The 16,919-nt window shown below is 39.4% G+C and overlaps 1 protein-coding gene across 1 annotated transcript; it reads left to right on the forward strand.

The window, feature by feature from the left end:
- Positions 1-15,486, forward strand: wdr19 (WD repeat domain 19). Its single transcript, XM_038269397.1, has 36 exons — positions 1-132; positions 1,625-1,716; positions 1,806-1,871; positions 1,972-2,097; positions 2,208-2,326; positions 2,411-2,526; positions 2,660-2,740; positions 3,260-3,372; positions 3,468-3,641; positions 3,716-3,786; positions 3,869-4,041; positions 4,127-4,226; positions 4,305-4,411; positions 4,493-4,609; positions 6,080-6,235; positions 7,213-7,360; positions 7,444-7,657; positions 7,729-7,888; positions 7,971-8,081; positions 8,189-8,298; positions 8,383-8,440; positions 9,284-9,430; positions 9,809-9,891; positions 9,967-10,050; positions 10,135-10,281; positions 10,579-10,703; positions 10,806-10,915; positions 11,005-11,073; positions 11,157-11,234; positions 12,410-12,506; positions 12,615-12,739; positions 12,872-12,953; positions 13,068-13,218; positions 13,329-13,452; positions 13,534-13,610; positions 15,279-15,486. The coding sequence occupies exons 1-36, from the start codon at positions 127-129 to the stop codon at positions 15,391-15,393; spliced, it is 4,032 nt and encodes a 1,343-aa protein (XP_038125325.1). The 5' UTR covers positions 1-126; the 3' UTR covers positions 15,394-15,486.
- Positions 15,487-16,919: the final 1,433 nt, after the last annotated feature.

Genomic DNA, 16,919 nt, shown 5'->3' on the forward strand with positions numbered 1-16,919 from the left:
TGGGTAGTCGCTGTTGCTATGACATCGCTTTAAGAGACGCCTCAGAGTGAAGCATTGTGGCCAACATACAGCGAATTTATGAATATGATGGTATAAAGAAGACTAAAGCGAACGAATTTCATCAACATGAAGGTCGGTACTGGAAAATAAGCCTTTTTCTTGTGTGTGTGTTTATTTATTTATTTATTAATTTTGTTTCGTGTTGTGTTAAAAACAGTAGCTAGCTACTCAGGCAGCTTCAAGCTATTTTGTTAGCTCAAGGAACCGTTTATTTCCGTTAAAAGTTAAAAAAACAATCCTCTGAACCACTCGATTGTTTTTAAAAACTTTAACGGAATGATTACGACCTGGATGACTGAGAATCTTCACCAGCAAGGAACCGTTTCGTTTCTGCTAAAAAAAGGCTTATAAGGCTGAGATGACCTGCATATTCTCAGACTGAAGAAGTTTCTCCATCCATCCATCCATCCATCCATCCATCCATCCATCCCTCCCTCCCTCATTGTTGTTGGTCACTGAAAAATTAGCTGTTTTTGCTCTATAGATTAAATGTAGCAAAACTGAAAACGATCTTATCATTTTCTGTCTTTAAACACATTAACCAGCACAATGTATTTTCATGCATTTTAAATTTGAGGAATATTTGACCTCAGCTGAACTGCATAGCAGATTCTTTCTTTTGAGGATTTATAATTAACAGAAAATATATATATAAGGAATTGATTTGAATATCGTTCCTCTGTAGGGTGGCTAGACTAATCTTTAGAGATAAGATGAACAGTTCAGTTATCTGGGGCTCAAAGTAGGGCCACTGCTGTCAGCATCAAAATGAATCATTCGAGCTGATTAGTAGATTCAATTCAGTTTATTTACATATATATATATATATATAGCGCCAATTCACAAAACATGTCATCTCAAGGCACTTTACAGTTCACCAGATCATACAGTCAAATTGATTCAAAGTTTCTATCTAAGGAAAACCACTTGATTGCATCGACTAATTGACTCTGATGCAAACCGTCACACTAAGCATGCTTGTAGCAATAGTGGAGATGAAAAACTCCCTTTTAACAAGAAGAAACCTCCAGCAGAACCAGGCTCAGTGTGAGCGGCCATCTGCTGAGGCTGACTGGGGTTCAAGAACACAGAAGCAGAGATACAAAAAGCAACTGTAAAACGTGTCCCCGTCCAGGAAACACACAGCCAGGCAGACCAGCTCTAAGCCAGATCTGATCAGGACCCCTGGGAATCTGCCTTTGGAGAATTTTCCAAGCAGGTCCCACTGAAAGGAGACCTTAGTGAAGACCCTGAACTCATTGGAGGGACTATATTAACATTGATTAACAATAGGACATCACCATGGTAGAGCGGACATATGGGATCAGATCCCACCTGGATCTGTTACCCTCGCAACCTGATCTCGAACATGCAGAGAATTTTGAATGGATGATTTCTGCCGTGATAAGTCCGTTTGATTGTTCTCCAACAAAAAAGAGATCTTTCTCCACCATAAGGTCTTCAAAAAATGCTCATGCTATAAATGCTCATTGTAGATTTGTAGAGGTCAATATTCAGGTGTTTATGAAATGATTCTAAAAGGAGAAAATCTTTGCATCCACAGAGTGTTTTCGTTCTTGCTGACCGTGCTTGGGCAGGTTCTTGTGTTCTTTACAAGTGGCAGAAAAGTCTTGGTAATTACATTGCTGTTGCTGGGTGGGTAAAATTACCTGTGATGATCCACTTCCTCTAGCACAGCATCAGAACAAAAATAAATCAGATTTTGTTTTTTATTAATGATATAGACAGGACACCTCCGTGAAAATATTTGATCGACATGGACAGAAGTGGACTGAACTCAACCTTCCTGGGTAAGTTTAAAAAACATTACAGGCCCCATTGTAATCTCATTTACCTTTTTAAACATTTGTTCAGTTTTTAACTTCCTGTTTCTGTTCTGCTCCCCGGTAGGCGCTGCATGGGCATGGACTGGGATAAGGATGGGGACATTTTGGCAGTGATTGCTGCAAAGTCCAGCTCCATCTTCCTCTGGGATGCCAGCGTCAATAAAACATCACAGATAGACAGCGGCATGAGGTGTGACATAGAGTGGGAAGAACCCTAATTCTAAATTCATTTAAAATAGAAAGTCTATCTTAATCTAATGGAGGGGGGTTTGTCTTTTTTTTTTGTCTTGTATGATTTAGCAAAGATCATATGAGTTTCATCCTGTGGTCAAAAACTAGCCCCCTGTTGGCTGTAGGGACAGCAAAAGGAAATCTGCTCATCTATAATCAACAGACTTCACGCAAGATACCCATAATAGGTAAAATTTACACACCACAACACTCATCATTTAATCACCCTTTTGGCTGTTTCTGCTTATCTTTTTCTCTGCTTGCTGCTGAAGGTAAACACACCAAGAGAATCACCTGTGGGTGCTGGAGTTCTCAGAACCTGCTGGCTCTGGGAAGTGAAGACAACACTCTAACCATCAGCAATCACGAGGGAGACACGATCAGACAGGTAGTCAGGCTGACAGTCTGGTGTCTTATTATTACTGCTAAGGGACAACACAGAGGTTTTATGAAGGCAGTCTGCTATTATTTAAGGTTGAAGAGATAAAAGCATCTTGGTGATCTTCCTGATCTTTTGACAGGCTTCGCTTCGGGGTGAGCCTGGTGAAATATTTTTCTCTGTGATGAAAATGGATGAAAGGTCCTCACAGGGGGAGAGTACTGTAAGTTATTTTCTGCATCTTCACTTTCTTACTTCTTTCCCTAATTCACACTTAGTTAAGTTTCTTTTTATTAAACTTTTTCTGGTTCAGGTGGAAAGGGAAATTAATCTTTTCTTCAGTTTGTATGTTTTTTTTTTTACAGCTTGGTTAATCTTTCTCATGGCCCTTATGGTGCAGATTTGTCTTTTTCTTAGGGAGCTCTGATGCTTTTCATAAAAAAAAATTGGTTGGTTTTTTCAGAATATTTTTTTAATTTAAGTCTAATATAAAAACAAAGCAGTTCTCAGTCAGGTGAAAGATAAATATTCAAAGTAAGAAAGATTTAAAATCTGTCCTTCCAAAGCTTTTGATCACAATTGAATAAACCTAGAATATTCAGTCTCAACCCTGCCCTAGTAAAGATGTGTTTCAACCCTTACTAAATATTTTATTTTGATTACACAATCTCATCCTCAAAATGTTCAGTACTTTGTTGCATCCTTAATATTGTTTAATCTTTTATAAACATTGTGCTCTTAGGTAAGTATGTCTGTGGACAAGAAGATACTGACGCTTTTTAATCTCAATGACCCCCAAAACCCAATCGAGCTGGCCTTTGAGCGTCACTACGGAAACCTTGTGTCCCATCGCTGGTACTGTTCTCCATTCACCCTCTTCTTAGCTTTGGTTAAACCTCAAGGAAAAGGTTTCGATGCTAAAATTCACTATTTGATGTTTGACTGTGCAGGTTTGGTGATGGATACATACTGATTGGCTTTTCCCACGGATACTTCCTGGTTATTTCCACACACATCAATGAGATCAGATCTGAGCTCTATCAGGCCCGAAACCATAAAGATAGTCTATACAGCGTGGCCGTTTCAGCTTCACTAAACAAAGCTGCCTCCTGTGGGGACAACTGGTAGGATTACATTTTATACCTACCCATATTGATGAATAAATTAACAGAGAAATGAAATAGTTCTTCCTTTGCAGCATAAAGATACATGAGCTGTCTGACTTGAAAGATATCAGCAGTGTTGTTCAGTTGGATGATGAAACCAAAGGTGACCCAGCTTTTTTTTTCCATCTTTGAAATCTTTGAAGAAGCTGTTGAACACATGACCAGATGTCCTTCATTTTCTGCAGGTCTGGATCAGCTGAGCTGGACTGATGATGGCCAGCTTCTGGCACTTTCCACACAGAGAGGGACGATTCACGTCTTCTTGACCAAGCTTCCAATGTTGGGGGACCGTTTTGGTACCCGGCTGGCCTACCTCACTTCCCTACTGGAAGTCACTGTCTCCAACCAGGCGGAGGGGGTGAGAACACATTCATCCACTCAAACATCTTTCATGTAAAACGGAAAGCTCCCAACACTCTTCCTATTCCTAAACTGGGTTACAGGAGAATCCCGTGGCCATTCAGGTGGAGGTAGAGCCTACATTCATTGCTGTAGGGCCGTACCACGTGGCTGTGGGCATGAACAACAGAGCCTGGTTTTACGGTAAAATCCGTTCATAACACTTTCTCACTCTAAATTTTTGCTTTAAACCTGCCTTAATTTCTTTTTTTTATTACTTAGGTTTGCCAAAGATAAAGGACATTGAATATCTGGGGACCATAGCCAGTATGTGCCTTAACGCTGACTACGCCGCAGCTCTGTTTGAAGGCAAAGTGCAGCTACACATGGTGAGGCTTCTCCTATTTGAACTGTGGTTCTAATATCACTCAGCAAAGCTGCAGCATCAGCAAGTCCCATGTCTGTTTTAGATTGAAGGCAGAGATGCAGAGGACAGGCAGCAGATGAAGCTCTTCCCAGATGATAACAAGAAAGGCCGGATCCTTTGCCACGCCCTTACTCCGGACTTTCTTTATTATGGCACTGATGTAAGGATCACCTGCTTCTTACCCTAGTTTACTAAGCCTATCAAAAAGGCTGTAATTGCTGCTATAAAAGTTATTCAAATCTCTTTATGAGGACATGTCACCATGGTTCTAGTGGCATTTTGCATTTTCTTTCACTAAAATCCCAAACGTATTGTATTGCAATGTATTTTACTGATACTTTTATGCAAAAGACCAGCACAAAGAAGTACATATTTGGAAATCAGAATATAAAAATGTTGAGCTTTTTTTTTGGTATATTTCTAGTAGCCTTTTATATCTAGAGATTGAATTTTTGTCCAATACTGCATTCCTTTTTGATGATTTTGCATGAAAGATGATCATCTGTGGACAGTCGTTTTCATAGGATGAAATTGCCTCATTGACTATATATATTTTTTCATTCCAGGAGAAAACTTTCCAGCTGACTGTTTTACTTTTTTTGTGCATCTTGCATGACTTGTTGCAAACCTCAAACAGATGTTTTACGTGACTGTCTGCACACACCTTTAAAGGGCAGAAGAGTTCAAAGCAAAACAAACAGTTTTCGAGCCAAATTAATCTCCATCCTTAGCTGTGGATCCCTGCACATCCTTAGAGTTATTATACTGGTCATTACGACTTATTTGATTGATGCTCTTCCTTTCCAACCTGTAAGGATCTGAGCAGCGGAGCCATACTTTTTTGTTTTCATATAATTGATTAAACAGTGCTTAGTGAGATGTTAAAGGCTTGGAAGATTCTTTTAAAATCTTATCCTGCTTAAAACGCCTCCACATAATTATTTCTGACCTTTTATCTTTTCCTCTGTGCTTATGTTTCAATTTGTTAACAAATTTTCTTTAAAAATACTGTTTAAAATCTGATGCCCCTGAACACATAGATCCCTGGTGGACTTCATAACACCAGTAACCCTGCATCACCCCATTACTCTTCTGTGAAACATGTGAAAAACCAAAGTGGATTTGAAGATGGGTTAACTTCAGAAGACTTGATCTGAGTTAGAGGTTTGCCTTCTTGCAGAACCATACATTGTGCATCAAAGCATGTTCATGCATTATGACATCCCAGTCTGATTTTATACCAATAAGATATACACACTGATGTTCATAGATGCGAATCATCCAATCTAACTTGGCTTAAATCAGAAGAGAAATAGCTCTAACACAATGGTTTAGATCAACAAAAATAGTCATAGTTTAGAGCTACATATCCAACATTTTCAGCAATTATCAAATTAAATGCTTAGTAGAAACAAGCATCACTGTCCTTTCACTTAATGATTATATGCTTCTTTGTTTTGGTCCATCACATAAAAGCGCATTAAAATATGCTTAAGCTTGTTACTGTAATGTGACAAAATCTAAAAATGTTCAAGGTATAGATATAGCCCCATAATGCACTGGATGAAGGATTTAGTTTTATATATACATATGCATCTACATGTAGTCATGCTTACCTGTTTTTCCTCAGCTGGGTAATGTGGAGTGTGTTCTGCTGGAGGAGATGGAGACTCTGAAATGCTACAGCCATTCAGTCGGTGTAAGGAAGGTGTTCCCTGACCCAAACGGGACGTGGTTGGTGTTCATCGATGACAAGAATGGAGGCTTCTTGTTCTCCCCTGCAAATGTAAGTATGTTATACTGTCTCACACTTTTCCGAATTGAATATGCAGTTGCACAGTTTCAGCCATATGCCACTCTGTCATAGATAATTAATATTTAGTCATGAAATCTTTTACAGAAAAGTATTATTATTAAAACACACTTCAGGGTAATTACTTTCTCCTTTTTTTGGTATGTGTTAATTACAGATTATTATTTGGTTTGAAAACAACAACAGATCCAAAATTAGTTAAATGAAATGTCTAAAAATTGATTGTGGTGTTTTGAGTTTTGTAAAAGGATAAAAATCATAGAACAAACTACAAAAACAGACTAAAGTACCAATCAGGTTCTAGATCTGGGTGTAATGATGGACTCAGGCATAAAAACCGTATCAAAGGTGGCCTTCTATCAGCTAAAGAGGTTTTCTAAGATTAAATGACTAATGTTTTAGCAGGATTAAAAAAAACAAATCAATTCATTTATTTTGAGTCCAACTGATTATACTGCTTACATCCTCACTAAATCTAAGAAAGTGAAGCACATCACCCCAGTGCTAGAATCTTTACACTGGCTCCACATCTCTCAGAGGATAGACTTTAAAATACTTCTGTTCATCTAACAGTATAACGCTTATAACCAAACTACATTACAGACTTGCTGTAAGTGGAACTACCCTTTTGGTGAACCAAATGCAAACATTAAGAATCAGCTTTTAGTGCAGCGCCACTAATCTGGGACAAATTCCCAGAAAACTGTAATAGTGCTAAATCTCTTAAATCAAGGTTAAAACACTTTTGTTTAGTTTCCATTTAAACTGTTAACTAATACATAATTAATTTGTTGTTCAACTTTTCTTTAGCTTTTATTTTGCCAATGCAATCTCTTCTTCTGTTATTTTTTTTATTTTCCCATGTTCTATTAATCTAGATTACTTTAAATTGTCTCGTTATTGACATGAGTTACACAAATCAATGCACTGCCTTCATGTATCCTTTCCAGACAGCTGTATCCTGCTTCGAGCTCCCTGACTTTTCCCCCACCATCACAGGGGTGCTGTGGGACAACTGGCATGCAGACAGAGGTGTATTTGTTGCTTTTGATGACGACAAGGTTTATACCTACACCTTGCATAAAATGACTATATATGGTAAGTAGATGTCCACATCCGGATCACACAGGTGAGCAGAAATGATCAGATGTTTTTGTAACTTCCCTATTATTTGTGCTCAGGTCCCCAGGTGGTGTTAGTGGATACCACCGCTTTGCTCTACTCTCAAAGACCTCTTCTCTTGTACAACGGTAAGCTGACCTGTCAGACGACAAGCGGGAAGACAAGCGAAGTAGTCCTGAGCACACACTCATTTCTCAAAAGCGCACACGATACACCGAAAACCTCCCCTTCAGAGTTTAGTAATCAGCTCGCTCAAGCTCTCAAAGTCAAAAGGTCAGTCAGTCTGTCGATGGAGCAGATCTCCTGCTTTTCAGAATAACAGAATAACTGAGGTTTGCTTCCAGGTTCCACGAGGCTTGGAGTTTATGCGAGTCTGGAGGCAGTGAAGCCGACTGGGCGGAGTTAGGCAAAACCTGTTTGATCCACATGGAAGTGGAGCTGGCCATTCACATCTACCGTATGAGTGGCAATGTGGGCATGGTCATGTCATTACAGAGCATACAGGTTATTAGTCTGACACACTCCTCATATCAGATGATTCCTCTCTCAGACCTAACAAAACTCTTATAAATTTGACTCTTTTTAGGGCATAGAAGAAAGAAATTTACTAGCAGGGTATTTGGCCATGTTCTTGGATGAATATAACCTGGCCCAGGACCTTTTTCTCTCTTCAAGCCGACCAGCAGCTGCTCTGGAGGTGTGTTTTCAGTAATGTCTAAGACTGTAGAAAAAAAAAAAATCTGTGCAATAGATGTGTGATAGAAAGAGTAAAGAAGACCTAATGATGTAGGGTTTGTGTCTAAGATGAGAAGAGACCTGCTGCACTGGGACAGTGCTCTTATGTTGGCCAATAGGCTTGCAGAAGACCAGATCCCCTTCATATCCAAAGAATACGCAATCCATCTGGAGTTCATGTGGGTGCAGACACACACATATACACACACACTGTGTGCACCATTTAGAGTTCTGTCCTAACTGTTTTTTATCTGTCTTTCCAGAGGAAATTATATTAATGCTTTGACACACTATGAAAAAGGAGTGACAAACAATAAGGAAGTAAGTTAAATCACAAATTTTGGCCGTTAAGGCTAATATATTACTAAAGGAGTGAGAATATTAAATTTAATTATTCTTTTTCGAATAAAATCAGGGTAAACTGTATTATTGTGATTTTGCTTTTTAAGAATGTTTTCTATACTGTGAGGAAAAGAGGGATGTAGAGAGTTCTAGTGCTATCTTTCATTTTTTCAGCTTCAAAAGGATCCTAACTTAGTTTTACATTAAAATGATGGCATAATGAATTCAAAAGTTAATCAATTAACAGAAATCTTTTTTTTTCTCCAAAATGTGGTAAACAAGAGCATCAAAAACCATTTAATTTGTGGAAATTTGGACACAAAATGACAAATTCTACAACATGAGTGATTGTTAAAGCAACCCTGTGTAACTTTTAACACCACTATTAACTTAAATTCAGATATATTACCTGATCAGACATATTTTTTTTGGTTCTGTGGTGTAGGATTTAATCTAGAGGGGTGAATTTGGATTATTTTTTTAACAAGTAACTTAATGACTTTGCAGTCTGCTGGTCCAAATTTGTCTGTTTTTAGAGTAAACATAAGACAAAGGGAGACTGTTTGATTTTGACAGTGCAGCACTGTTAGTTACTTTTAAGGTGCACTAGGGCTGGAAGTTACATGTCTAGCGCCCCTGATGGCAAAAAGTTGCACAGTGTTGCTTGAAGCAGATTATATTACAAAGCAGATTTCCTGCACAAAGTTTAATGGCAGGGCCAATATACAGGAAATGATTATGTTAATAAAAGCTTATCCAAGTCTGAGACATGGGTTGAGACAAACAACTGTTCATTGCTCTGTTCTCCCTTTCCCGATCCAGTTCCAGGAGCATGATGAGGCATGCCAGGCTGGCATAGCCAGGATGTCCATCAGGACGGGTGACATACGAAGAGGAACAGCTCTGGCGATTCAGCACCCAAACAGGGTCCTTAAGAAGGAATGTGGAGCAATACTGGAGAGCATGAAGGTGGAAACATGTTAATCCCAAAGGCTAGATAAAAATGAAAATTTAAATTGATGAGCTGATTTGCTTTTGTGAATTGAAAGATTTTTTTATTACATAACTGCGCATGAACAAAAGTGTCAAAATATGGAGGAAACTGCCTTTTAAAGATTCTAAACTGATTAGTGTTGGGGTTTTTTGGTTAATAACTTGTTCCCTCATAAGACATTTCCTCTGGGATCTTGTTTTAATCCTCGTGTGTTTCTGATAAATGGTTTTCCATGCAATGAAATTTGTTTCATCTTATTGTTATTCATAAACTCCTTACTCACTAAACACATTTTTAAGGCTGTCTTAGGTCTATACCTAACTATCCTGTTTTTGTTTTTAATGCCATTGCAGCAATTCTCTGAAGCTGCTCAGCTGTATGAAAAGGGGCTGTATTATGATAAGGCTGCGTCGGTGTACATTCGCTGCAAGAACTGGTGAGCTAAACCTCCAGGCCTCAGCATTGTTTTGTCTTCTCACTTTAATTTAACCTTTTCCTTCTCTGTCGTCAGGGCGAAGGTGGGAGAGCTGCTCCCAAATGTCTCCTCTCCAAAGATCCATTTCCAGTACGCCAAGGCCAAGGAGGCGGACGGCAAGTGGGTTCTTGGTTTCTGTAATTTACTCTTTGGATTATCCTGAGATTAAAAATAATCTGATGCAATAAGTACTCTGTGCATCAGATATAAAGAGGCAGCTCAGGCCTATGAGAATGGAAAGGACTGGGATAACATGATCCGTGTGCTGCTGGACCACCTTAACAATCCAGAGGATGCAGTTCGTGTTGTCAGGGAGACTCAGAGCATCGACGGAGCAAAAATGGTTGCCAGGTAGGACTGATAAATGTATGAATGCACAAGCAAGTCCTGTTCCCCGATTTATTGAATAATATCTTTGTATGTCCTTCATCATGGCTTTCTTTTAATGAATCTGAGGGGATGTGGCAGCGTTTTAACAATAAATGTTCTATAGCAGCAGCATCTTCAGAGAAGAAGCTAAACATTAGTACCTCTATTACTGCTGCCTGAACTTTACCTCCATATCCCCTCATGTTTTTGTTTAACTTGTCTCCTAAACTAAGTCTTGAATTTCATAATTACCTTTTTGTCACGTTTGTTGGGTCGTAGGTTCTTCCTGCGCCTGAAGGACTATCGGTCAGCCATCCACTTCCTGGTTCTGTCTAATTGTAATGACGAAGCTTTCCAGCTGGCTCAGCAGCACGGACAGATGGAGGTCTATGCAGACATCATTGGTCAGTTACTCTGGAAACCATCCATATGTTTAAGCTTTCCTGTAGTTTGCTTCCCTGCTGTTTGCGGTCGTGTTTTATTTCAATTAAGTCTTACATTATCAGGTTGTGAAGCAACACAAGAGGACTATCAGAGCATTGCTCTGTACTTTGAGGAAGAAAGAAAGCACTTTCTGGCTGGCCAGTTTTTTTACAAATGTGGGCAGTACAGCAAAGTAAGAAGGCTTTGATTTGTTTGTTCACCGATTGGTCACTTTATAACCTGTAACCTTCATACAGGCTCACATTGTTGTTCTTTTCTCAGGCTTTAAATCATTTCTTAAAGTGTCCCAAAACCGAAGACAACCAGCCAATTGAGCTGGCCATCAGGACGGTGAGAGCCACTCGTTCCAAATAATTTTATGTGTGTTTGAAAAGCAAAATGGACATCCCTCTGAGAGTTTGTTTCTAAATCAGGTGGGAGAAGCCAAGGACAACACTTTGACCAAACAGCTGATTGAGTATCTCCTAGGAGCAAGTGACGGGATGGCCATGGTAATTAATACTGGCCTGGAATGTGTGATTGAATGGGTGTTATTATGTACGGTAATATACAAGAACCTATTTGTTTTCATTCATGTTGTTTTCTCTGATGCTTGAGAAGTCAAAGTTTCTCCTACATGTTTGGGAAAGCAGAGCAGCTATCTGTGTTAATTTTCTCAGTAGATGTCTTTGTAATGTTCTAAATGCAGCTCTTATTTTCTCTTTTTGTGAACGCTTTTTGTGTCACTACTTCCATTTTTCTGTCTTGCTGCTTTTCGTTGTTTTTTTTTTTTGTTCTACACAGATGTGTGATTTTACATCCTAAATGTTTCCAATGTCCCTGCTCACTGGCAAATAACTAGTTGTCTTAAAAAATCTGAAGATTAGATGAAACACTTCTAAGAATATATCAACAATATATATATATATTTTTTAAAGTATAACCACATTTTCACAATTGTTTGACCACAGTATCGTTTCTCAGTCAGTATTGCTAACCTTTTACTGATTGCTAAGTAGCAGACTAATTAGACCCATTCATTAAGGGGTTTCAGATTTTCCTCCTTATTTAAACTTGATGGCTTTGTTTAGACATTTTTGGGATCCCTTAACATGTTTTTTCACAATACTTTGTGAGAACTTGGGCCCAGCAGTATTGCTCTGACTCTGGATTAAAGCCCACCTTCCTCATGTTCTCGTTGACCTGTTCGGCTCGTCTATCCACACATTCTTTCTTTTGACCGTTGTTATTTTTCAAGCTGCTTTCTTATCTGTCCTTTCCTAATAATGGCATTCATTTTGTGAAGTTTAACGGTCCTTCCTTTAGTGAAACATTCACAAAACACGATCCTGCCGAGAAGGGTTATTCTTAGGCTTGCTACTTTCTTCTCCAAATAACTAAAGTGTTAAGGGCCCAAAACCTTATTGTATTTAGTCACACAACAAGGCATGTATGCATAAAATGTATGTTTATGTTCCCGATTCCATCAGCAATAATAATGCATTTTAGTGGCCTTTAAGCCAGTTTCTTTCACAGGTAATGAGACTCTTTGGTCAGCTTTAGCAATAATCTTTAAGAGTTTTCTGTTTTGCTTCTGTTATTTGGTTGATACGCAAATTTTACAGAAAAATTCCTTCAGAGCACAATTTATTAATAAGCTTCATCAGAATTTGTCACCTCTTCCCAGGAGGCAAAGTACCTTTTCCGCCTCTACATGGCCCTGCAGCGATACAGCGAGGCTGCTCACACTGCCATTGTCATCGCCAGAGAGGAGCAGTTCGCAGGTAAACCAGTAAAACAGCCTCTAGCAATATCACAGGGTTCCCAATATTCATTGGGGTAAGATTATGTTCATATGGTATGTTTTCTTTTTTTGTTTTCAAAACCCTCAGGTAACTACAGAAACGCCCATGATGTGCTGTTCAGCATGCACAGAGACCTGCAGTCTCAGAAGATTAAGATCTCCACGGACATGGCGACCAATCTGATGATCCTCCACTCGTATCTACTGGTGAAGGTGAAGACCACTGGCGATGGCTGTTCTCATGTTGAAGAACAGAACAGAATATCCATGCTTTGTTCCAGAGTCATTCAGTCTGCTGTTACAGGGGATGTTTACTCCCATCTCCTCTTTCTCTTTTCCCTGCAGATGCACGTAAAGAAAGGGGATCACCTCAAAGGGGCGCGGATGCTCATTCGGGTTAGCAACAACATCAGCAAATTTCCTGCACGTGAGTTCATACACACAAACATCTGCTTGGACATCATGGTTTGATTGCTGGACCTTTATAACATTAGCCAGTGTGTGTGTGTGTGTGTGTGTGTGTGTGTATGCATGGGTGTAGATGTCGTCCCCATTCTGACATCAGCAGTTATTGAATGCCAACGCGCCGGTCTGAAGAAGTCGGCCTTTGACTTTGCAACCATGTTGATGAGGCCGGAGTACCGAAACCAGATTGACCTAAAGTACAGGAAGAAGATTGAGGCTTTGGTTCGGTGAGTGATAAGCTGCTGTTAGAAATGTCTTTACTTTTGCTAGATTTTTCTTCTTTTGTTACTATGGTTTAAACCTATTTATCTTCTATCCTGGTGCTTCCTGCTTACAGCCATCCTAACACCTCCGAGTTAGAGGAGGAAACTAAGCCCTGTCCTTACTGTGGCTTCCAGCTGCCAGAGAATGACCTGATGTGCATCTCCTGCAAGAACAACATCCCCTACTGCATTGCCACGGTACTGAAAATGAAACCGCTCACCTGCATGTTCTTTTAACTAAGACATCTCCACCTATTGTATTTCAATTGTTTAAATCAGGGTCGTCACATGCTGAAAGAAGACTGGTCCATGTGTCCTCACTGTGAATTCCCTGCTCTCTACTCTGAGTTCATTTTGTAAGTAACACATCTGTTAAACCTATACTTTAGTAATTAGCATTCAGTCTCTGCTGCTAGGAACTGGCTTCAGTATCTCATTTTAGGTGTACCCCCTCTATCAAAGTGTAGTTATGGCTTTTTCGCTGTGCCGCACATTGAGATCAACATCAGCATAGCCTAGAAGCTGCTAGTTACCTAACTTTATCCATTAAATTATATGCCATAAGGAGACTTATCAGATTGTTGTTGTAAAGGAAGATCTTCTAATTTTTATTGCTTATAATGCAGCCATGCTGGTCATAAGTTCACATACACTCTTAATTTAGGATAAAGACAGATTGATTTAAAAATACCCCCCTCTTGCAAGTTGGATGAGTGTCCTTAGGTTCTAAATCTCTGACTCCTCCATTCATTGCTGCCTTAATCTTAGCCTCGTCTCAACATAAAACCTTTCTCCAGAGAACATTTGGCTTGTGTGTGTGTAAATCTGCAAATGTCACAAGAGGTTAAAGGTGTAGATCTTGGAGCAGAAGCTTCTGATCTTAGTCTGGGATCAGGGTAAATTTATTTCCCTGTGGGCAGTGACCTGCCTCAGTGCTTTATGGGTAATTCTGAGACATCTTAAGCTATTTCTATTCATTGGAAGTGAGTTTTAACGATCTGAAAACAATTTGCTGCTCAGTGACCCCCCCAACACACTTCTAGAAGATTTAAGACGATGATCTTCTAGAAAAGCCGAGACCTGAAACCTGTGAATTCATAAAGCTTGTTTTCTTTCCAATTTCTGATCAGAAAATTTCATTACAGACAAAAAGTGTGCTGCCATTTTCTTCCACAACTAACTTAATATTAGTGAGGATGAATATGAAAGCTTAGGTAATATGTAAATGTATTTATATATACGGTATTTACCTTTTCTATATTTGGTCACACCTTTTTTCAAAAATAAATGTTTTTTTAATTTGAAACTCTACATAGAAGTGAGGCCATGACAATAAAAAAAAAAGCAAATGTAGATCAGAAAAACATAGAATAGTGCATTATTATTTATAACTCTTTAAATCTGGGGTCTCGTCGTTTCACTTCAGGATGACCACAGAGTTCTGAACACTCAAGATTTCTTGACTGTGTGCTTTAGTTAATCACCCCAGTCTGAGATCAGGAGTGTTCTGGAGCAGCTTTTCATCTCTTTACATTGCTGCATTCATTTTTCCCTCTATTCTGACTAAACTGCATCTTAAAAGAATCCCCAAAGCATGATGCTGCCACCACTGTGTCTCACTATAGGGATAGTATTGTCCTGGTGATGAGCAGTGCCTGGTTTTCTTTAAACATGATGCTTCACGGTTGCTGTTTGGAGAAAAATTCTCACCTGTTTGCACATATTTAAAATGTAACATTGGTCATTAGCATGTGTTATAAAGTCTGGAGGGAGAAGGTGAATTTAATTATAGAAAACTGTAGATCAGATGTGGAAAAATATAAAAAAAAATTGTAAATCTTTTCGTGCTGCACTGTTATAATGATATTCATTATCTTTCCATTTTCATTTAAGTTTTAATCCAACATTCATGCTAATGATTACATTTAAACGTCCCATATCCACCATAGATCAGACACTTTACTTTATTCCAATTTTATCTTGAAGAGGCTTTTGATCATCTTTAATGTGGACCTTTGCTGCAGGCTGCTGGAGACGGAGTCTGTGTGTCCCATGTGCTCTGAGAATCTGAGTGCCACACAGGTGAAGAAGATCACCGATTGTTCCAGATACCTGCAAAATCAGGACCTGGATCAATGACCACCAACCCACGGGACCATTTTATAAAGTCTGATATTGGCTGATATTTGTTTTTAAAAAATTATTAAATGTTACTGTTCACATTTGTATTCAGCCATTGTGTTCTACACCCTTTAAACTGTACATGTCCCTTTGACAGAGTATTTCTTTAACAAATAAGCATGCAGGTCATCAGCAGAATATAGGATACTATCTTTATTTACAGTGGCTCTGGACATAGTGGACTGTCATAGCTGAAATGCCTCCGCCTTGGTACAGAGACCCAGTGGGGCGGTGGACCACAGTGGTTGTCCCAGTTAAAGTAAGGAGAACGGAGAGCGCTCCAGCTAGTGAGGGGTTAAACTTCTTGGCCCCTCTAAGAAAGATTCTCCAAGAGATTTTGGAGGCTCCAACCTTGAATTCTGGAGGAGCATCCTTACTTTCATCCTGGCAGACTAAAGTAGAGTAAAAGGGAATATTCTTGAAATAATTGTACTTGCATTAGATGTGAGTAGGTAAGTAAAATAATTGATGGATTTTGCACTAAAAATAACGTATCGTGTTTTTAGATCAACGTTTGCTATGTAGATCTTTACCTTTATGGACTAAATAGGGTCATAGGCACTTGCTCTGTCTCACTTATGTTTTGTGGATCCAGCACAAAGTCAAGCCTGCTCCCAGTGCAGTTTGGACAGCATCATTTCACTGATCACATTCATTGTGTTCAGGAACAGAACCTCAAGGTGTTGAGGGTTATCCAGCTCTAAGTCTGAGGCCATGTTGCCTGACCAGAGAAGGGTTGTCTACCTCCTCTTGGATTGGGGTTAATCTCAAGAAGAGGAGTTTAGGATTCTAGTGGTTCAAAAGTGACAGTAGAATGGAAGAGACTTGGAAGGACTACAATTAGCCTAGTTTTTCTGGAGATTGCCACTGAGGAAAGTTGTGTCTAATGTTTTCCTCCACAAACATTTAATAAACAAAGCATACAGTGAGAAGCAGAGACATGTTAAAGCTGAACCCCAGGCCACCTTAGAGTCTAGTTTGGCCCCTCCCCTGACGCTTATTCCCATGATGCTGTTCTTGCACTGTCCCCTCTGCTCCATGCCTCAGAGGAGCAGATGCAGCCAGGCTCAGCTAGTCCAGGATCACAGCCTGTCTGCTGCTTAGGATCCTGTAGGAGTAGCAAGCATTAAACACCCCATCTTTCCATGTTTGGTGTTCCCCCTGGATGGCTTCTTAAAAGCTTCCTTTGACAAACCCATAAGGAAAATAGGTTTGTGGCAAACTCAACCAATGGTTGACGTTTTAACAGTTTCTCCCATCCGACCTGTCTACCTCTGCAGCACCTTTATTTCTGACAGCCGTTTGGATTTTAGTCCTTTCTTTTCTGTTAAAATGTAATTAAGCTGTAGTCACTGTTTACTCATAAGTTGCCATTTTAGCTTTGAACTAGTAGAGGAATGCATTTTAAGGGGCTTCCGTTCTGACTGTACTGAACTGGTCCACGAGTTCATTACATCTCTACTGGAAACACTTTCTCCCTCATC

This window comes from Cyprinodon tularosa, unplaced genomic scaffold (genome assembly GCF_016077235.1).
Source record: "Cyprinodon tularosa strain WSP-4 unplaced genomic scaffold, ASM1607723v1 ctg729, whole genome shotgun sequence".
Taxonomy (NCBI): domain Eukaryota; kingdom Metazoa; phylum Chordata; class Actinopteri; order Cyprinodontiformes; family Cyprinodontidae; genus Cyprinodon; species Cyprinodon tularosa.